The sequence below is a fragment of the Sciurus vulgaris genome, assembly GCF_902686455.1.
Source record: "Sciurus vulgaris genome assembly, chromosome: 17".
Classification (NCBI taxonomy): Eukaryota; Metazoa; Chordata; class Mammalia; order Rodentia; family Sciuridae; genus Sciurus; species Sciurus vulgaris.
The window spans coordinates 37,264,568-37,288,315 of record NC_136478.1 but is presented as its reverse complement, the minus strand read 5'-3'; the positions used below and the strand labels follow the sequence as shown (position 1 = coordinate 37,288,315).

Below are 23,748 nucleotides of genomic sequence, written 5' to 3'. Positions count from 1 at the left end.
TTCTACAGATCTAAAGACAGTGAAGCATTTTCACAAGAAATCACCAATTACTTAGGTTATTTAAATCTCTATGCTGTTTATGCTTTCAAAACTAGAAAGTAATAGAATCAAACATAAAAATTTAATAAAACATAATTTCTTAGGTGAACCATTCTAATCTTTGGAAAGAATGTATTTCAGCTAATGCTCACCTTAATGAGGATCCCCTCCTTGCAATGATGGATCCCATTGTCACTCAGGATACACTTACTCCCAGGATATATTTCAATACCAGCACCCTGTAAGTTACAATTTGAGGTAATGGCAATCAGTTTTAAAAAGGTTTATTACAATGACTTCTTAGCCTTTAATACAGAACAAATGAAATGTTTTACAGATAACTTTCTTTAGGTATTTCTAATCAACATTTCTATTTGCTCCATTTCCAATAAGTTGTTGATCATTTACCACTTTCAAAAACCACACACACACACACACACACACACACAGAGTGGCTAAGAGTATCAAAACTTGATTTTTATTCCACTCTTATTCTAGACAAATCAGTTTTTTGATTCTGCCAAAAAAAAAAAAAAAAAGTCATTTAACAATTTTGTTGAAAGATGCACTTAATCAAAATGACCATTCTCAGACATACTCAATTAGTTGGAGAACAGTATGAGTCTAGCAAAATACTGTAATTTGAAGACAGAAATAAGATTCTGTTTTTAAAAATAAGTCAGTCACAGTGATTTAAAAATCACTTCCATGAGTAATTTAAAAATCACTTCCAATGGCCTCTACTACTATATACATGTTAAAATTAGCAGTTGATATGTCACTTATTCAGAGTGACCAGAAAGACCCATACATGATCCAATTCTCTCACACTGTCCCCTGTTACCACATGGTACAACAAAAAAGTAACAGTAATAGGAATTATTTATTCCTAATATTATATTAGACACTTTGGAAAACAAAAATCACTATAATTAAGAAACCATTTCAGAATATGTTAATTCACAATATCATTGAAGAAAAATTTATTATAATCATTTATGACACATCTACTACATGGATGTTGAGTTGTTTTTCTGGAGTAGTAGTGTACCATGAGAGAACATTTGTTATTACTTCCTTCTTTACATATGGCTGAACCCTACGCATACATTAACCTAACTCTTCTGTAAAAAAAGTTTTTTTTTTTAAGCTAAGAGATTTTCAGTTTTGGGTTATGTGCAAAAAAGATTTAGGAGCACATTAAAAAAATGTACATTCTTGGGTCACTTAATAATAGGAATATGTTCTGAGAAATATGTTGTTAGGTGATTTTGTCATTATGTAATCCTAGCGTATACTTACACAACCCTAGGTTGTATAGCCTACTATATATACACCTAGGTTAAGTGGTATTCATAATTGTATGTGTCATGCTGAAATGCCATTACAAGGCATGTGAATATACAAAAAAAGTACTTAAAATTAAATACCAACCTATCAGGAATAATGTAAAATTTTAAAAGGACAATTTAAACCAGTAGTCACTTAGAAAGTGAAGGTAAACAGCTACTTGGCAATTAAAAGTAATTGAGACTGTTACTTCTGGTGTGATGGAGTAAGATGTTCCTATTCCTTCTATAAGGTATAAAAAAACAAAAACACAGACAACATATATATAAAACAAGTATTAAAAGACTGAAAAATATAGAGAAAAAGAACAGTTTGGGACCTCAAGATCCAAAGAATGATACCAACACAATAGTGAGTTCCCTGGGATTTCCCTTTGCCTCATAATCCCCAGACTTGGAACTGAAGAAGCTAGTGATCCAGAAACATGAACATATGCAGACCAGAAAAGATCTAGTCAAAAGACCAGACAACCAAAGACAAAAACATTTAGACAATAATAGCTCTATTTCAGCCAAAAATCACAGGAAAAAAAACAATGGCCCCATTCCCACTCAATGCCAGCAAAGGTCAAGAGGAGAGCCCAGACTTCTACTTTAATCAGGCTGTAACCAGGTAACTTTCATCCCCAGTAGTCAGTAACAAGGCCCTCGCCCTAGCAGTGTCAGTGGAGACTACATGAGAAGTCCAGACTTTTACAACCACCTGGCAGTGACAGGGGGCTTGCAATTCTCCCCACTGGGGTGGTATCAGAACAGGCCTAGTGGAGAATCTGGATTTTCATCACTGCCCAGTGACTACAAGACCAGCCCCAAGTTCAACATTGTCATTGAAAACCATGAAGGAAGCTGGATCTCTCACTCCCAGCCAGCAGTAACAAAGAACTACCCCACCCAACCCGAGTAACCAGGCCAACTGGGAAGTCTGAGTTCTACCTCCCCTTAGCAATAAGAAGGTGACCCACATCCTACTCCATCCCTTCTATAGCACTCAGAGAAGCCCAGTCAAAACAGAAGATCCAGACTCTCAAAATATAAAAATCCCCAGGTTTCAACTGAAAAAGCATTTAAAACACCAAGAACCAGGAAGATGCCAAACTAAGTAAGACAATCAATTGATGTCAGAACTACAAAATGGAACTGGAGTTATGTCCCAGAGGTAGAGTGCTTGCCTGGCATGTGTGAGACCCTGGGTTCAATACCCAGCATCACATACAAATAAAATAAAAGATCTGTTGACAACTGAAAAATAAATAAAATAAAAATATTTTAAAAAAATATATATAAACTACAAAATGTCTAAGATGTTAGAATTAGTTGACAATAGTATCAAAGCAACCATGATAAAAAATGCTGCAATTAGCAATTGTGAACATACTTAAAACAAATGAAAAGTCTCAGCAAATAAATAGAAGATAAAAGAACCAAAAGGAAACTTCATAACCAGTAGTGTTTTAGGCGATTTTTGGTACAGATAATGACATCACTTGTAAATAGGGACACTTTTATTTCTTCCTTTCTGCTTTATATGCCCTCTGTCTCCTTTTCTTGCCTTATTGAACTGGCTAGAACTTATAGCACTATGATGAATAATGAGAGCAGATGTCCTTACCTTGTTCTTGATATTAGGAGGAATATATTCAGTATTTCATCATTAAATATAGTTAAACAGCTTTTTATAGATAAGCTTTATCAAGCTAAAGGAGCTCACTATAGATAAAAATGAGAAAAAACCTAGATCATCTACTTCTTCAATACCTGAATAAACAAACAAAAATGACCACATGTTGGTCTATTCCTCAACAAGAAGAAGGAACAAACTATAGCCCTGGCTGAAGACCAGCAGTTACACTTTAGCTATTGGTTTCAAGCAGAGGCCTAAAAAACTTTATCTTCTATGGTTTGTTGGCTGTTCTGGTACCTTGGTGGAGAATGGTTGTTTCATTTGGAAGAAACAATCCACAGTTCTCTCTTCCACTGGGAGAGCTTCAGGAATGCTATAAATAATGATTTCAGACTCTTAAGGTTAGACAGGGTATAGCCAAGTATTGGGAAGAGCAGCTCCCCAGAGTTATTTTATTTATGCAATATCTAAACAGGTGTTATTAGATTCATGTTTCAGAGCTCAATGAATGATTTTTTTTTTTCCTTCATGAGGTTTAAATTCTTTTAAAAAGGTTTTTTAATCTGTTCTTTTTAGATATACATGACAATGCATTTTGACATACATACATGGAGTATAACTTATTCTTGTGGTTGAACATGATGTGGCGTTACACTGGTTGTATATTCATATGTGAACATAGGGAAGTTATATCTGATTCATTCTCCTGTCTTTCCTATTCCCCTCCCCGTCCCTTGCAGTTAATCATTTTCTAATGCACTTAATCAAATAAAATAAAAAAGATCCGTTGACAACTGAAAAATAAAAAATAAATTAAAAAATTTAAAAATATATATATAAACTACAAAATGTCTAAGATGTTAGAATTAGTTGACAATAATATCAAAGCAACCATGATAAAAAATGCTGCAATTAGCAATTGTGCCAAAGTGCCTTCATTTAAAAAAAAAAAAAAAAAGGAACAAACTATTGGTACATACAAATTCTGGATAAAGCTCCAAAGAATTGCACTTAACTGAAAAAAGCAAATTCCAAAAGGTTATATACTATGTAATTCCATTTATATAACATTCTTAAAATGATGAAATAATAGAAATGGAGAACAGATGAGAGTTTGCCAATAGTTGAGAAGGTTGGTGGGAGAGGCAAATGAGTTTGGCTATAAAATGGCAATATGAGGGATCCTTGTGGTGGTGGAAATATTCTTTGCCTCAACTGAACCAAAGTCAATATCCTGGTTGTGACATTGTACTATAGTTTTGCAAGATGATACTATTAGGGGAACTGATAAAGGGTATACATACAGGATCTCTCTGTATTACTTCTTATAATAGCATGTAAATCTATAATTATCTCAAATTTAAAAGTTTTGTTTAATAAAGCAACTGAGCTTTGGCGCTGGGGTTGTAGCTTAGTGGTAGACACTTGCCTAGCAAGTATGAGACACTGGGCTTGATTCTCAGCACCACATAAAAATAAATAAATAAAATAAAGGTATTGTGTCCATCTACAACTAAAAAAAAAAAAAAAAAAAAAAAAAAAGCAACTAAGCTTCAACTGTTTCAAAAATATTTAAAAGTTATCATTTTAAGGGCCTAAATTGCTCTTTAAATTACCATAGCAAAATCATGAGATTTATTCTTTTTCTTCCTAATCTCTGTTTTAAAAATACTACTGTATTATGTTTATGCTTAATGGTTAAATAAGATTTTAGCTGAAGAAAGAAAATCAAAGTATGCATCTATATCTTGGTCCCATATCTTAATTATATAAAACTTAAACCAAATTAATTACTTTCCTCTAAAAAATGAAAGATTATCATACCTTGGCACCATATAAATCCGAGTTTTTCATTAAAAATTCAGCCGATGTTCGTACTGTGACTCCTGTAGTTTCACATTGCAACACGCAGTTTTCCAATGTAGTCTTGCCACGGTGAATGACTATGATGAAAACATACAGTTAACTGCTTTAAGAAGTAATGTGACTATTCCAATATTAGAAATATCTTAGAGTTGACATTAGCTATAGTCTAAGTATTCCTCAAGAGGTACCATATAAACTGTTACCTGAATTACAAATTCATAAAATTTAAATAATCACTATAGTGAGTTATTTCCTAAAACCTAAAGGCAACATCCTCAGAAAATGTCTTAACCTCAGAAATGCAAAAGCACCTATGTTACATAAACAAAAACTGTACATACACACACACACACACACAAATATACACATATATATACATATACAAGCAACTTTGCTAAGTGACTTAGAAGGAAGAAGGAAAAGTCCCCAAAAAAGGGAATACAGATTCCAGGAAACAATGTTTTATGTCGCTGTAATAAAATACCTGACACTGCTATAATATAATAAAATAACATTTTTTACTGTTATTAAAAAAAAAAAAAGTTTTTTGGTTCACGATTATGGTGGCTATAAAGTCCAAGCACGGTGTTTCACAAGATCTCCCCAACTGTATGACAATATGGAGGAGGAGAAAGGACAACAGCTGCATGTGGAAGGAAAACATGTAATAGCAAGGAAACAGAGAATGGTGACGGGCCAGGCTTGCTCATTTATAACAATTCACTCTCAGGGGAACTGATCAACTCCTGTAAGACCTGCATTAATCCACTTGTGAGGATGGAACCCCTGTAACCTAATTACCTCCACTACATCCCAACTCTTAAAGATTCTACCATCTCAACACCACCACATTAGGGACCAACCTTCCAGCACAAGAACATTTAGGGGACACTATATCCAAATCTTAGCACAATATGAAGGTAGCAAGTTTCAGTCTAATGCTAAACTGAATACAAAGAACACAAAACACAATATGGGAATGCTTTAAAAGAAAGGATCACACAGAAAAGAAACTGATAAAAAACAAGTTTTTAAGAATAAGCTGAAGTAAAAATAATAATAATAATAATAATAATAAGCTGAACTGTTTTTCCCCTTGGGTAAGCTTCTTAACTCATCATGCTATGTACACAGTAATTAATCAGCCTTCCATATACTAAAGTGGCATTGCACTAAATTCCATCTTGTACAGAAAGTAATCTTTCAAAGTCTAGAAGAAATAATACACCAAATATTCAGCTACTTACTTAAGATTCCTTCTATAGCATCATGCTGAACAAATTTTATGCTTGAGATTTTAATATCCGCACCTGTGCAGTCCACAAAAGTATCTCCTTTGCCCCTCTTTTCTATCACAATATCATCTGGTAAACCATATCCTAAGGAAGAGAGCAAGAACACTTAAGAATGAGGGAAAACACCTGAACATAAAAATGTTAGGACAAATTCCACTAGTTCAATTTCAAATTGTAATTCGAGACCAGTCAACCTAGTCGTATTTAAATAAAATCTCTCTCTCCACATACTTTGTTTAAGCCAAGGTAGCCATTTTTTTTTTTAAAAAATATGTATTTTTTTTAAAAGTATACCTACAGCTATAGGTTGACAGGATTATTTTATTTATTTATTTTTATGTGGTGGTGAAGATCAAACCACTGGGTTCAATCACATGCTAGGCAAACACTCTACCACTGAGCTACAGCCCCAGCCCCAGGGTATCCAATTTTAACAGTAACAACCCTGCAATCTGTCTATTAGGAAGACTATTCTGCCAACCACCTTAGATCGGTTCATCACTAAATTCATTTACAAAACTGCTATAAAAAATAAATAATTCTAGGTCATTCAGTCCTTCTAAGTTTTTGTCTCTAAGATTTTTATGACTCTAATATAAATTATATTGAATAAATCTAGCATTTCTCAAGATTATCTAATTTTAATATTTCCTTAAACAAATGAACTTAAAACCTGACAAACTGACTTCAAACAGCTTAAGCTAATACCAAAAAAGAGTATACTTTATTAACCAACTTTTTTAAAATCAGGTTTCGTGAATCTTTTCTTTTTTTTTTTTTTTTTTTTTTTTCCCTGAGATAGGGTATTACCATGCTGCCTAGGCCGGCCTCAAACTCTGAGGCTCAAGCAGTCTTCCTGCCTCCACCCGTCCAATATAGGTACACATCACTGCACCCAACTAAACCTTAATCCAACCAATAATGCAGGCCTAGCCTCTGAATGCACTTTCAGAAAACTAGAGGATTTCCTTTCATCATAAAACAGAAGCACACAAACAAAGCCATAAGAAATAACTCTCACTAGAGTTAGGTAAGTATTTGGATGTTTGGTTTATTATTTTTTCTAGTCTTCTCATAAAGATGAGTCTTTGCTTGCATAGATGAAAGTAGTAAGTAACTGCACTGAATAGGCAAAGCTACCTGAAGAGAATAGACAAGCCTTGAGGGACACTAGAAAATTCAATAAGACTCCATACACAAGAATGCTACCAGGGTGGACAATGGATGATTGGATTGAGTTGTTTCTGATTCTTTGTATGTGTCTGTCTGTACTTTGCATATTGTCTACAACAATCATTGTTTATCTTCAGAAAAATAAAAAAGATAAAAAGAATTCCATGTTGAGAAAAAAACCTGAGATTATTATACAAATTACGTATTCTTAGCAGTTAAAAACAAAACCATTACCTAACCGAAGGGATATTTTAAACAAGAATGAAAAGCCCTACTGTAAGTGCTGTTACTACCCTGCACATAGTAGGTACTCAATACATATCATTTGTTACAAGTGTTAGCAATGGATTACTAATATTTCACATACACATACTGCAGATCCCATCTGTCTCCCCAATTCTTAGAAATGTCCTCTGTTAGTAAATTTATAGTCATTTTTACACTTAACCATCAGAATTCTATGGTTATTTATAACACTCTGGCAATTACGTTATAATTTCCTCACCAATCTAAAAAGAACTTTTATCCACCAAACAATCTATAATATCAATGTTATTTTCACTATGCCAAAAAATAAAGTATTTTTATTGCAGCGATTTCCCTGCATATGTGTTATTTATACACATACATCTATTATAAATCAAATATTGGAGAAAAGAAAAAACAAAAATTATAGGCATAAAACAAAAAAGGGTGTGAGATGATATAGTAGTGAACAGCAGGAAATTAAACTCCTAGTCTTGCTTCTATTAAGAAGTTTTGACAAGATAAAGAACACAGCTTAAGCCATTGTGAACAGCTGCTTAAGTCCCAATATGATATATGCTTTTTTTTTTTTTGCATTACAAGCTTTATTGTTAACTTAAAGCTATTCTGGTAAACAGTTGAACAGGTGCTTCTAAATTTGACATTATAGAAATATGCAGAACCAAAATGAACAACTGTAAAGTAACTTAAATTTAGGAATCACTCTGAATGAACAGTAAGATTATAATTATTAAAAAGTTGCTTTTAATACGATCTTCCAATATTGATGTTCTCAAAAGTATACTTGGGCCAGGATACAAAAAGTAGCATTTGGGACATTCAGTAAACTTTTAAAGAATTATGATAATTTTTGCACCAATCCAAATTAAATGTACTTTAAAAAAAAAATACCTCTCATAAAAACAAGATAAATTTAAAACAAAAAAGAGCAGGTACCAAGATATCCACAAAATATATGACCTAAGAACAAGTAACAGATAAGAAAATACTAAACATAGATATAGATGTAGATATATGTATATTTTGCTGGGAATATTTTTCCATTTCAGAAATTAGACTTTTTCCCACAAACTGCCTACAATCTACAAAGTATACCTCTTCCTAATGGTCTCTTTTTTAACAAAAAAAAAAAAAGAAAAGTGCCGTAAACATCTTCTCAACATATATACTGTCTCAAAGACCTGATTCAAGTTGCTTAAACGCTGGGTCAATCCCCTGAAAGTTTTTAAATACCCTTAATGTTTCAAGGCATCTCACTCAAAACCAAATTGGTTGAAATCACATTCTTGGAACTGCAACAAGATCAGTGACTTACTGCTTACTTATACAAATGCATGAGAGATTGGTTATCATCCATACTCACCTTCCAATTCAATGGAATCGGCAATGGAGAATGTGCCTTGTACCACATAATGACCAGGACAAACAATAACAGTGTCACCTTCAAAGCAGGCATTTATAGCAGACAATGGATCTCTGTGGAACTAGAAAACAAAAACATATTGCAATATATATCCCCAAAAGCAACTTGAGTATTATTGCAAGTGCCTTCATGTCTCATTCTTAAAATGGAACACAAACTGCATTAAGTGTCTCCTGTGATAGTGCACTGAGCCCCAAATGTGCTTATAAGTGACTATTGTTAACAAAAGGCAGCACTCTTACTACTTCCCATTTCACAAGAAAACCAGCCCTAAAAAGCTTCTATAAACACTTTGTAGAATTCATAAAAATCTGGTGTTAATCAAAAGACGTCACTGGGAGTAAGAAACTCCCTTTTACCTCAATTTCTATTTCTCCCTCACAATGCTCTTCACAAAGCTTGTCCCTGAGCAGAGACCGCAGCAGACCAGTCATCATGGTGGAGGAGACCACATGGGTGACCTTCTGGCCATTTGGACGGATGCCTTTTGCTTGAATATTAGAGTTCTTCTGATAACCAAACACATACCTTAAAGAAACCAAACAGATCCATCAGTTCTCAGTAAGATAACTAAAAAGACGGTAATTAGTTAAGAAAAACAAAGACACATACCTCAACAAAGGATTCTCAATGAGTTTTAGCTTTTGTTTCAACTGCTCAATCTCTGAATACAATTTTAATCCTTCCACCATGGAGATATTTTCCTGCTCAGAATCAGAATTACAATTTGACAGACTGCTTCTCAGATTTAGAAATTTCCTGTAACTCTCCTCACATTGAGACAATAGATTACGGTAGTCAACAACAAGTCCAGAAGGAACTCGGTCTTCAAGAATGTCATAATACCTGAAAGTAAATTGAAATCCATTGCCTTCCAAGTACATTTTCTCATCATTAAGACAGCTCATTTAGTTCTCAAAGATCCAGCAAGAAAAGTGTTTTACAGTATTTAACTCGGGTATACGTTAAGTTGCTCTGAATAGCACTCTATTATTAGTGAAAGCAATTGGAAGTGTGAAGAACAGCTTCATTAGGGTCACTAACTTTTCTTCTTTTGAGAATTTTTTCCCCCTTAGATCCAAGCATCATATTTTTAAAACACTGTCAGTTCAAATTGCATAATCTATAAACATTATCTATATTAGATAATATTTCTTCTCATATATTGAGATTCAAGCTGGGCATGGTAGTACATGCCTATAATCCCAGCAACTCTGGAGGCTAAAGCAGGAGAATTGCAAATTCCAAGAGAGCCCCAGCAACTTAGCAAGACCCTGTCTCAAAATAAAAAATAAAAAGGGCTGGGGGTGTAGTTTAGTGACAGAGAGCCTGAGGGTTAAACCACTAGTCACACACACACACACCAAAAAAAAAAAAAAAAAAACTCGAAATCTTAATAATAAAAAGATAGCAAGAGGGATTTGAGAGTGGGGTTAGGGAGGGAAGTGTCTGAAATTGTTTCACAACTTTCATGATTACCAGATTTATAGGATCAACAATTAGATTCTTTAAATTATCGAGTTCTGCCTAAATTTAATGCACAAAAAATATCTCAGGAAGGTTATTAGAGATCGCCTTTGAAATTCTGTAAAGACATATCAAAAAGTATTTCTGGGTGCAATAAAATAATTTCAGGATGTACAATCAAGTTAATGGATATAAAATTAATGAAAAAGAAAATGGTTTTGAAAATAAAATACAAGAATACCATCATTATGTACAGTTTTAAAATAACTGCTTTATTTCTTAGTTAAAAATACACTGACTAGCAATGCCTTAGGTCACAGCTTCTCAACTCTAACTTAATATTCAACTCACCTGGGAAGTTTTCAAAACTACAGTTGGCCAGACCTGCATCCAGACCAATTAAATGGGTCTCTCAAAGTTTTTTTGTTTTTTTGTTTTTGTTTTAAGTACCAGGGATTGAACCCAGGGATACTTAAAAAATTGAGCCACATGCCCAACCCTTTTTATTTTTTGAGAAAGGGTGTGGCTGATAAGTTGCTTAGGGCCTCACTAAATTGTTGAGGGAGGCTGTGAACTTGCAGTCCTCCTGCCTCAGTATCTTGAGCCACTGGGATTACAAGTTGCCACCACAATGGCTAGAAGTAAATTTTTTAAGTTCCCTGGATGCTAATGTGTAGCAAAGGTTGAAAACGATTGCCTTAGATGATATTTTTGTTTTGTTTTTGTTTTTGTTTTACTTAGTTATACTCTGAATAAGATGGGGAGAAAAAAGAACCATATCCTAAACAAATTTACGTCAAATTATAGTGAACACTCAAATAGTATTTAAAACAAATAAAAAGTAATTTTTCCCCACTTTTCTAGTAAATAAATTAAGTGACTTGGAAAGCGAGGATTTTGTCTGCTGTGGTTAATCCATAATCATTCAAAGATATTCTGTAAATCCACTTTGCAAAGAAGAAATTAGGGAGCAGACCACTGACTGATCAGGTCTACTAAGTCGTGAAGATTAAAGCTCAAATTTTTAAAATATTTTTTTAGTTGTCGATGGACACTTTGTTTGTTTATATGCAGTGCTGAAGATCGAATCCAGGGCCTCACACATGCCAGGCAATGCATGCTCTACCACTGAGCCATAACCCCAGACCTAAAGCTCAAATTTTAAAATCAGTTTCTTAGTATTTCTAATGCCCATGCCAATCACTTTATTTCTCCTCATTACATTGATACTTCATGGTCTGGAAGCAATGAACCAACCTTTGTGTCTCAGACCCTTAAATTCTGAAATGCTATATTTTTGAATTAGAAAGGAAAAATATTTACCACAGTGTAAAATCAAGACAGTGGTATGATTTGATTCCTTTTAAATCTTGTCTACTGATAGCTCTACTCCTATCTTAAAGGACTTTTTCAGATCTGCCTACATTTGATAACATTCCAGTTTCTCCACCAAGCACCATAGTTTCTTCTCCATAACCCAAATCATTTCTGCCTTATGCTTTTCCATCTGCTGGTGATGTAGAGGGTATGTATATAAATCATTTCTTGTTAGAACAAGCAAGGCTGTCAAATCATAATACAATTTTTCTCCAACTAAACATCAAATTTGCCAGATACACATGATAGTCACCAACCATTACATTTCACTTCAATCAAAACCAATCATTACTGTTTAAGAGCAAGTATCACCAACCAAGAAAATATTCAGGCTTATTGAAAATCTGTCATTTTATTGAGTACATTATGGGAAAACAATAGGCACAATGAAAAAACTAGAAAGACTGAATAGAAAATATAGCCAATTTATGAAGAGCTAAAATCAGACATACATAATTCTAAACAAGTAAGAATCATTAGCCAGACTTTCACATATTTTTTATTTTATTATTATTTACTATTGAAACCAAGAGAAACTTACTAAATTAAATTGGGTTCCACAAAAATGTGAGGGCTTACTGCCTTATCTTACTGAGTCAAATCATCTTTCACACAAGAACAAAATCATCATCCATAATTCTTTTTTCGGAGGACAAGTTCTAATTTTATTCTCATTGCAGCATTGCCTATTAAATTACAATTCATGAATACAAGAAAATTATTGGTCTTAGACCACCATCTAGTGGAATGATAAATAAACACCACATTTAAGAAGGTCAGTGTTACATGGTTAATTTTTATACATTTGTATGGAAGGGCTTTTCCCCACCAAAATGATAAATTACAAAAATGTACTTTGGTACTTTGGAAATTTTTATTCTCACCAATATTAATGATTTAGTATTTTCATCTATTTGTCAAACAAAGCAAGAGCTTGACAAAACATTAGAATAAAACCATACACCTTTAAAAGTAGTCTTTAAAAAATTAAAGCAAGAGTCTTCTATAATTCAAATAATTTCACTTTTTTTCTAACAATTGTCTTTGAATTTAACAAAAGGCTTTTAACATACTAGCTCAATTTTATTCATATTCACAAATAGTGAGCTATATAATTTAAATGTTCTTGAATTCTCTGCTTTTAAACAGTTTATAAATTTAAAATGCAGGTGTCTACACTTCACACAAGCTTCATTTAATAATTTGCCAAAGGGCTGTACTATTTGTACATCAGTCTGTTTCTATCTATGGCATCTGGGGCATGTATGTGTATATCACACAGGTAAAATTTTTTTTAAAAATCCATTTTCCAACACATACAAGGTCAGTAATAAATACTCACAGTCTCAATCGAGGTTCAACACATCTGACAAAATAATCATACTCATCTTCCTCTTCTTCATCCCAACTCCTCCAAATGTTTTGGTAGAAAAACCTGAAAGAGTTTAGTATCATTTAAATTCAATCAACAGCTCAAAATATTGGAGTTTTGGAGGGATGAGAGCTAAAAAGAAAATCAAAACAATCCTACCATTTATAACTATTTATAATTATTTTCACAACATTCTCTAAGATATGTGAATACTGTATTGTTTGTTATAATTGACAGTCATGAGTCATATAAAATACAGACCTTTAGATCAGCTGGAAAAATTTTTCCCCAACATTGGTACTGTTAGGACTTCCTTTTTATCAGAACTATGTATTGACTATCAAAACTGGGCAGATGATGCCATTGTTGAGATGGAAAAGAAGGGGAGAGAAAAAGGTTTGGGGTTGAAAATAAAGAGTTCTGTTTTCAACATGTTCCAGCCTATTTGATCCACAAGTGGATGATGTTCAGTATGCAGAAGGATACAGAACCCCAGAGCTCAAAGGAAAGGTCAAGGCTAGAGGTATAAATCTGGTAGGGTCAACATATTGATGGTATTAAAGAATAGATGAGATCATCTAGGGACATAATATAAAGCATTAGTTCTCAACCCTGGCTGCACATTTGAGTCCCCAGGGATGATTTTAAAATGTATTCCCTATACTAGACCAATAAATCAGAATCTCAGTATAGGGGGAGAATCAGCATCCCTATTTTTTTGAAGTTCCCAAAATGATTTAACTTTTTTTTTCTTTTGAAAAATTCAAACACATACAACAGAAAACAAAGTATCATGAATACCTTGTATCCATCACCCTGCTTCAACCATTATCAACTCATTATCATCTCTACCTCACCAATTTATACCTCTGCTCCTCCTCCATCACCCTAACACTGAATTATTTTGAAGCAAATCTCAGCCACATTACTCATAAATTTTTAGTTTTGTCTCTAAAATGTCTTTATACCAAAAAGAAAGTTTTCATGCCTTATATCATTAAATATACAGTGTTCAAATTTTCCTAATTGTCTCCTGCTGTTGTTTTACAGAATTTTATTGGGATCAAACAAGAGTCAACTATTGCATTTAATCAATATAGATCTTAAATTATTTTATAGATTACTCTTTCCTCTTTCTTTTCATGGAATTTACTTAATAGTTTCCCACACTCTGAACTTTGTTGATTACATCCCAATAGGATCACTTAACACATTCTTCTGTTTCTTTATCTCTAGTAAACTGATAGTAGGATTTAGTAGCTTGATTGGCTTTAGGAAAGATTTTTGGCAAGAATACTTCAAGACAGGTATAATACACCTCTATCAGGAAGCACACAAAGCCTGGCCATTCTTTTTCATGAGGTTAAAACTGATGGATGGATTAAGGTGTTGTCAGTCTAATTAACCCACTACAAAGTTCCTTATCAGTTTTTCACCTAGTGGTTGTAGCAGTCATTGATGATTACCACCTTTATGCCATTAGTGGTTATAAAATGATTCTACCATTCCTTCTTCATGTATTACTTGGAATATTTCTATAAAGAAAATAACCCAGGTGATTCTAATGTGCTTCCAAAGTTGATTATTAATAAAGAGTAAATGGCTATTATGGTTTGACTATCCCTCTCCAAAACTCATGTTGAAAATAAATTGCCAATGTAACAGTACTAAGAGATAGGACTTTTAAGAGGCAATTAAGTCATGAGAGCTTTACCATGCTCTTTACCAGCCTCCAGAACCATGAGCCAAAAGAAACTCCTTGGTTTATAGATTGCCAGTCAGTGGTATTAGGATAGCAAATGGAAACAGACTAAGACCATTGTCATTACTAAGGACTGATCTCTGGGTAATTCTAACATTTTACATGTTGAGCACAAGAGGAAGAGCTGGCCAGGATGACTAAGAAAGCAAGTCTGTGAGATACCATCTGAACAGCGGTGTCCCAGAAGCTGAAGGAGAGTGTGTTAAGAAGATGGGAATGACCAGATGCCTAGAATGCAGCCAAGAGGCCAAGCAAGATGAGATCAGAGAAGTGTCAACTGGATATGAGAACGTAGAAGTCTTTAGCGACCGTGAGCACCATTTCAGTGGTGAAGTGGGAGTAGAAGCATTACTGGGATGCCAGGAAGTACAGATCGTGACTATACATAACTCTTTCAAGTTCTGCTATGAAAAGGAAAGAACACAGAAAATGAAGCCAGCTCTTAATTCTTGTAGACTGGGTGGTCAGTCTCTTTGCCCTCTGGAATATGGGGGGTTTTATTTGTTTGTTTGGTTGGTTTTTTGGTGGAACTGAAGATTGAACCCAAGGCCTTGGGCATGTGAGGCAAGCACTCTACCAACCGAGTTATATCCCCAGCCTCCTGTTTGTTGTTTTTTTTAAACCTGAACTTGAAGATGCCCCTACTCATTAAAAAATTTCTGCTGGCTCCCTTCTGTCCTTAGAATGAAGTCCTGAGCTTGATATTACAAGGATCAATATTCTGACTCTAAAGCACAGAGTTCTTGCATATAAACTCCAAATTTCACAAGTTCTTTCAAACTTCCATGTAAAATGCTGGTCAGAAGTCTTCCACCTTCTCCACCTGGTACACTTAGATTTACATTTTATAACTCAGCTTAAATATCCTCCTTACCAGCATGCTGTCAGGCATTTTCTTATCATTCACATCTGCACCTCATCCAGTGTTTATTCTTTCGAGACAGAAACGTGGGAGTTGGCCTTGACTGCTTCCATGTCCAGTCCTAACTTCCTCATTCCTCACATCTTCCCCACTGTATCCCAACCACTCCACTTTTTTATAAGGCTCCACCTATCCTCTCGGAATTTCCACTCTCTTTCTCTTGCCTCTTAATTGACCTGCCTATTCCATCTCCCTCCATTCATTTTCCACATAGAAGCTACAATGAAACTTTCCAAGCGTAAAACTGATCATATTCTCCCAAGAATGAAAACTCTTCAATGGCTTCCCACTGCTCTTAAAGACAAAAAAAAAAAAAAGATTAATTGGCTGACAAAGCCCTATACCTTCTGACCCTTGCCAATCTCTCCAGCCTGGTTTCCTGGTTCTCTCTGTTCTGACCATGCTGGCCTTTCAGTTCCCTAAACTCACTCAGTTCCTGCACCTGTTTCCTGCACCTGCGCCTCCTTTGGCTACCCCTTCAGACCCAAACTCAAACATCATTTCCTCAGGAAATAACAACAGAGCAGCAACCTAATCTAGTCTTTGGATACTCTATCTTGGTATGATTATGTCATCAAGGCTCATTGCCCATGTTTAATAGCTTCCTGATGATGGTGATTGTGTCTGCTTCATGTACCAGTCATATCATACTAAGGACCCAAAACTCAAATATTTACTGAATCATGAACAAATGAACACCCTCATAATTTGACCGTCTCTGGGAACTGATCAGAATCCAAGCTATCCAAATGAAGAGCAAATTTAGCCAGGCTCTTCTTCAAACAATATGACCAATTCTAGGTACTTTTCTTTCTACTAACTTCTCACACCATAAAAGAGATTAGATCCTAGACTGCTAATTCCTAAACCTACCAGTTATCCCTTTACCTTCAACAGCTTCAATTGACAGACTCTTTTTTAACATGAGAAAAGGAGTTATTTTGGCTCTGGACAGAAACTAGTTCTTTAGATTTATATTGCTTGGCCTATACCAAACATCTAGAGGTAAATGCTCTTTTCCACACAATTAGAAATTTTCTATGAGATATCAGAAGCAAGGTCTGAGACATTCTGCTTCTTTATAGAGTATTCAACTTAAGCTCAGCAAAATCAGGTGGACTCACTAATGGTATAAAAACTAGAAAGTACTTGTTACAAAACACCACACATTATTAATATTATGATCACTACATTATCAAGTCTTCCACTTCCTAGAGGAATATATGTCCATTTTTGAGCTAAAGTAAGCTTTCTTTAGTAAATATAAGAAGATCCAAAAAAACTAGCTGGATAAAGAACTATTTGATAAAAGATTTATCTGAAATATTTTAAAAGCATACCAATCAATTCAGGTATCATGGGCTTTCTTTCTCACTTACGGGGCACGGAAGGGTACACTTGTGCAAGTGGAAATAAACTATGCCAAAAAGGACACATGAACAAACACATCCTCTAAAGATCAGGAAGTAGCCTAAGAAAATACCTTCTCTGATTAGACACATCTGGAAAAAAAAAAGTATATTGGGCTTATCAACACATAGATCATAGTACACCACTTTCTTTACTACCTGTCCTTTCTTTTTATCGTATTCAAATATACCAACCAAAAGCCTTAGCATCTATAACTTTCAAAGAAGTTTCTAAATCTATACAAACCAAATTAAGAATCTCCTATCTTTTGTTAATATTTGAGGAAATCTAATGAAGGTATTCCTTGTACTATTCTTTTCAACTTTTCTATAAGTTTGAAATGATCATAAAATGAATATTATGAATATTAATTTTAAAAAGATTCTCCTAGGAGCTAGAAGAGTGTCTCAATGGTAGAGCACTCACCTAGCAGCACAAGGCCCTAGGTTTAATCACCAGCACTGCAAAACAAAACAACAACAACAAAAAATTCAAGATTCTCCTAATCTTTGAATATTTTAAAATATCACAGTGTCAGCCAGGCACAGTGATGTACACCTATAATCCCAGCAACTCAGGAGGCTGAGGCAGGAGGATCATAAGTTCAAGGTCAGCCTAAGCAATTTTGTGATACCCTGTCTCAAAAGAATAATAAAAAGGCCTGAGATTTGGCTCAGTGATAAAGCACTCTCAGATTCAATCCCCAGGACCAGAAAAAAAAAAAAAATACACAAATACATACATACATACACACACACACACACACACACACACACACTGCAATGACAAAGTTCGTATATTTGAGTTTTTTAATCTGAATCCAACAGAGATCAGAATTACTTCATTTCATCCAAAGTTTTGGGCCACAAGGTTATGTTTATAAACTTCTGTTCCTACCTGACATGCTCAATTGCAAGTGCTGTCTGGTCAAACACTCCAGAACCATCAAACACCACCCACAACTCCTGCAGGGGCAACCGACATTCCTTCAGATCAAGGAGCTCTTTCACACAATCCAAGGTAAAAGTGCTCACTGCAGAGTCACAGACATAGGGTTCAGCAAGCTTCACGACTGCCTTCAAGGCCGAAAAGTCCACATCTATAACCTAAAATTTAAAATGTTACTTAACACATATAAATCAAAATTCAGATACACACATAAAACACTACTAAGAGCCTAATTTATTTAAAGCATGGAATGGGGACAGGGAGTCTTCTTTCATAATATAAAGGGAAAATGAGAAAGGTCTGGCTCTTACCCTCATGGAGCTTACATTGTAATCAGGAAGAAAAATAAGATGGTGATGAATATGTGACAGAGAATAATAAGCAGGTATGGCAACCTGGTTTTGCTGGGATGACCAAGGTAAGTCACCTCTGAGCTGAGAATAACAAAAAGGAAGCAGTCATGTAAGAGCAGGGAAAGTGCAAAAGTCCTGTGGCAGAGATAAGCTTGGCAGCTGGAGGAGGAGAAAGACAGCCCTTTCTTTTTTTTTTTTTTTTTTTTTTTTTTAAAGACAGTGCTTCTTGCTAGAACCAAAGGAAATAGTTTGGGAGTGAGCAGGGACAGCAATACATGAGAAAGGCAAAGTGACCAGGACATGAAACATCAGAAGGAACTCGGATTTTACCTGTTCTCCAGCATAATGAGAAGCCATAAAACCAACACTAAGCCCTTGATAAATGCAATGTATTAGCGTTTTAAATGCTAATACACAGAAATGGCACACTAGTCTTTTAAGACAATGACTTTGACTTCTTTTAGAAAATTGATTGGAGGGGAAGAAGAGAATTACCACAACCAAATTAACATATCTGAACTTCAAGTAAAGATATCAGCGAATCCAAAATTTAAAAATTCACATGGAAGAGCTAAAACACTGATTCATACATAATCACTGCAGTATGGGATGTTATTTTCTAAAGGAGCTACAGTCACACTGAATTCACACTCCCTGGTTTAACATTTTGGTTTAACAGGGCTTTTTGTGGTCCAGTTAACAAACACTGAGAAACATTCACAGCTGAAATTAGAATGCAAGTTTAATGTGAAGGGCCCAGTCAGTTGAAAAATAAGATTGTTTTACTTTCTGCAGTGGGACACATTATCAAGAGATTAACCACATTTCTACAAATTTGTTAAGCAAAAAATGGATGAGTTTTAAAATGCCTGTTTGGTTTGAGATACTTAATGGGCTAAACTAAGAAGGTAAAAAATTAATTAAAACTCTGTTGACTTCATAATTAGGCCTCCTTATTTTTAAAATGATCTCAAATACCTCCTCCACTTCCTAGGTTTATAATCCATTTCCCCTTGTCAAAGGACACTGAAATTTAAACCACCTTAATTTCCTGGTAGCTCCTCCTCAGTAGCCTTTAAAATTTGCGGAACACTTCATACACTGGAACACTTAGTACACTGTGGCAATTAGATGAGAAAAACATGCTATTTTCAATCAGCTCATAAACTTTAATTAAAAATAAGCACTTTGGCTATAACAGTCTGAAGTAAGTGCTTATAGCTAAAGACAAATGTCTTAACAACAGAATTAAATTTACCTCAACCAGCACCTCAAACACATTAGTGTGCCAGACCGCCCGCCATCCAGATGGTTCAAGGACCTTCTCCAAGAACTCAGCTGTGAATTCCCTTACTTCAGAGGCCTTGCAGTCAGCTACAAACAAATTAAACATAGTAAGAACCGAGTATGCATAAAGCAGAGAGAAGTTAATAAATTCATTTACATCTACTTTCTCAGAACCAACAAATGGCAATCTCAGAAACAGAGACAGTCATTCTATTTGTAACTAAAAAGATAAAAAAGAAGAAAAAAAAAAAAAAAAAAAAAAAAACCTGCTCACCTAAAATGTAATCTTGATAGGCTCTGAATCGTTCATAGAACAAAAGTTGACTTGTTTGGAAAATTTCTGGGAAATGAGTTTTTCCTTCTGGCACAAAACTTCGTAAACTAGTAACTGGTTTATCATGACAGCTACAATCACTGCATGACTCTTCATCTTGGAACAAACCTAAAGAACAATAAAAACAAGTACACTTAACTATCCCAGGTACTTCCTGTGCTTAGAGTGCTTCTATTTTCCCGCCCTTGTTTAGAAATTCCAAACAAAATACACAAAAGGATTTGGGTATGAATGTTCTACTCATGTCTACCACCTTCAGAAGAAACTAGCTTCCAAAACAAAAGTATCTCAAAATCAAAATTCTACTTCAAAACAATAAAAGTTTAAGATTTTTCACAGGTTAGGTTTTTGTTGTTTTTTGTGAGGTTTAGGGGGCAAAACAAAGGAAGACTATTTTCTAATTCAGTGGAAATCACCTAAGTTCTCCATTAAAGGATACAGTTGGATTTTTATTTTTACTACTAAAACTAGCAAGTTATAATGGTCAAGTATCTTATAGTTGTTTTTTCCCCAAAAAAAAAAAAAAAAAACAATTACATTAAGCTACATTAAAAAATGGAGCTGATACTCCCTCTCAATTGAGTTGAAGCCTCCCTTATTTTCTACAGTATAAGTCTGTCAATGCCCCCTCAATAAAGATGGATGAAAGATTCTTAATAACGCATATTTACTTCACTAAGGCTACTAGGTTCCTCCTCACCAATTTCAATGACTGTGTCTAAGGAAAAGATCAGAAAATGCAAATCACCTTAGGTTTGGCCTGTGTGTAATTATGTTTCACAAGGTGTGATGTAGCCAGTGACGTATCTAATTCTGTGTAAATGATATTTTTAATAGACAAAACTATTGCCATACAAAAAATGCCGAAGTGGCATTTACACTGGCAGAGTAGTTTCCACAGGTAGTTTTAGGGATTTAAGTCAATCTTAGCAGCCGTCAGTCTTCCCCCACCTTCCCTTATTTTCAGTTTCCCTTTTGTCCTTCCTTACATTCCTTTGCCCCTGTTCAGGCCACCAGAATTACTCAACCCCAAGGATGACCAATGTGTATTCAAAGTTCTGCTGCTTACAAACACTGATGCACATAAGCCAGAGAGGGCATCAGTGTCTTCTATCTCCAAGTCTCATTTCCTTGCCTACAAAGGGAAGATAAAAATAGTATGCCCACTTCAATCAAGGAATAAGTAAATCATTTCTTAATCTTTTACAACAGTGCCGGGTACATAACATGCATGTTTTTGTTTGTAAACAACACCGTTCTTTATAGCTATATTGTTTTTGATCTGTTTTTCTACATTTACATAAGTATAAAAGACAAAAATTTAAATATTTAAAGTGTACATTGATGTTTTGATACATATATATTATGAATTATCACAATAGAGCTAACATTTCTATCACCTTACAGTTCCTTTCCTTCCTTCCTTTCTCCCCCGACTCCCTTCAGATTTGTGGTTGTTGTTTTGTGAGAACACTTATGATCTACTCTTATTAAATTTCAAATATACAATATTATTAACTATACTCACCATTAATTCATTAAGTTTCTAGTACTTATTCAACTCATAACTTCAAATTTGTACCCTTTGACAGCTCTTCATTTTTCCCCACCCCTGGTAACCACTATTTATGCTCAATTTCACAAAGTTCAGCTTTTTTTAGATTCCATGTGATAGCATGCAGAATAAGTCTTTACAACCACTTCAAAAATATGACTCTTTACACATTATCTCACTTTATCTTCACTGTAAATTGAACTTTTGGCTCTATTTTCCAAGAGGGAAAAACAAGCTAATCAACTTTTGCCCTTCACAAGATACATTTGTAATTAAGTCACACCTATGTTTTCTCACTTGGCCAGAATTCTTTCCACTACACAACACAATTGAAAGTATTAAAGAATGTAAACCCGCTTAAAATGTCAGAGAAAAAAAAAAAAGTAAATGGGGGTCTGGGGATGTAGCTCAGTGGTAGAATGCTTGTAAGGACCTGGGTTCAATTCCCAACACTCCTCTCTCCACCCCCCAAAATTAATGGAATCTTCAAGAAGAGATAGAAAGGCCTGAGAATTATGGGACGTGCATTCTATTTCTGAACTCTGTCCCAAATTGGCAGACAGGTCATCTGATTTCAGTGCTCAGAAAAAGTATTCTGAGGTTCTCTCTTTCAAAAAGGGGAAGTGTGGTTTACGATCTCCTTTGAGATGCAGATTTAAAAAAAAAAAAAAAAATCTTTGCTCAATAGATAAATAAGCTCAAAGCTTCCGGTAACCGATTCAGGCTGGGAATTCCTGGCCTAAACCAACTCCCTCCAGCCTCAGGAAAGCTGAGACAAAGAGGGTGGAGACAGGTAATTGCCCCGGTGTACCTGACCACTTTGACATCCTGAGAGTGGGTGCGGGCCTGGCACAGCCATAGCCGCCACGGTGGCCAGCAGAATCCGGCAGGTCTGCAACCCAGGCTCCCTGCCAGCGACCCGACGCCCCAGGCCGCCACGGATACTGTCCGCCCAGCTTGGCAAGTGCTCACCTTTCTCCAGAGGCGCCGGCTCCTCCTCGGCTGCCCAGTTAGTGCGCTCTGGTACCATCGCCCCAAGCCCCAGACCTCCACCCGTCGGCAACTCGTCAGCCATTTCAAATTTCCGCGGGCAGCGGCCTCGAAGGGAACGCTAAGACAAAGACGCTTCTGATTGGATAGCCGGGCGGAGGCGGTTCCCCCGGAGCCACGCCCCCAGCCTGCACCAACCTCGCGGCAAAGCCTCAGCGCCACCTACCGGCCAGTGGGACCGCTGTTCTCTCCCAAATTCCCTTTCTTTGGCTTACTGGGACATACTTGTACACAGTTGAATTGGGACATAATTTGGTATAATTTCTGAAAAGCTATCAAGGCGTACCTGGAAATGGGTAGGGTCCAGTGGAAAATACAATATATCTAGAGTCAAAAACATAGTATTTAGACTTGTTTGAGCCATTATTAGTGGTATTACCTTGATCAAATCACTTCGCCTTTCAGAAAATGATTGTAGGATGAAATGTTAATAGGATGTTGGTCTAGGTGGCCCCAAAATTTTTACTACCAAGAACCAGCTTCCCCCCTACACACAGACATGCACACACATACACACACACACACACAGTATTTTCAAAGAATGCTAAATCACAGTAAGTAAATTTAACTCATTAATTAAAGGAAACTAGCTTCCAATAATAATAACTAACATTTCCTGAGCACTGTATGTAAGACACACTGCTACATGCTTTACCAGAATTTTTATTTAATATTTCAAAAAGCATTCTATGAGACAAGAAATATTATTATACCCATCATACAAATAAGGAAATGGATTCACCAAAGTTAAGTAACTTCTCCAATCGAACCTACCAGAACCAAAATTTGAAACCAGCCAGACTGCAGAAACCACCTTTTAATTCCTCTACCAGGCCATAATTGCCAAGCTGAGGTTAGCCTGAGATAGCACAGATTCC

At 35.3% G+C, this 23,748-nt stretch overlaps 1 protein-coding gene across 2 annotated transcripts in view; it reads right to left on the bottom strand.

The window, feature by feature from the left end:
- Positions 1-22,911, bottom strand: part of SHCBP1 (SHC binding and spindle associated 1) — a 29,921-nt gene extending 7,010 nt beyond the window's left edge. For both annotated transcript variants that reach the window (XM_079116988.1, XM_079116987.1), the window contains exons 1-11: positions 22,793-22,911; positions 20,206-20,373; positions 19,903-20,018; positions 18,241-18,449; positions 13,220-13,312; positions 9,646-9,879; positions 9,393-9,561; positions 8,974-9,094; positions 6,123-6,254; positions 4,834-4,952; positions 192-278 (exon numbers count right to left, since the gene is read on the bottom strand). In XM_079116988.1, the coding sequence (XP_078973114.1) occupies positions 192-278; positions 4,834-4,952; positions 6,123-6,254; positions 8,974-9,094; positions 9,393-9,561; positions 9,646-9,879; positions 13,220-13,312; positions 18,241-18,449; positions 19,903-20,018; positions 20,206-20,373; positions 22,793-22,895 (1,551 nt within the window). In that variant the 5' untranslated portion in view covers positions 22,896-22,911. The remainder of the gene's footprint in view (positions 1-191; positions 279-4,833; positions 4,953-6,122; positions 6,255-8,973; positions 9,095-9,392; positions 9,562-9,645; positions 9,880-13,219; positions 13,313-18,240; positions 18,450-19,902; positions 20,019-20,205; positions 20,374-22,792) is intronic.
- Between the last annotated feature and the right edge of the window lie 837 nt (positions 22,912-23,748).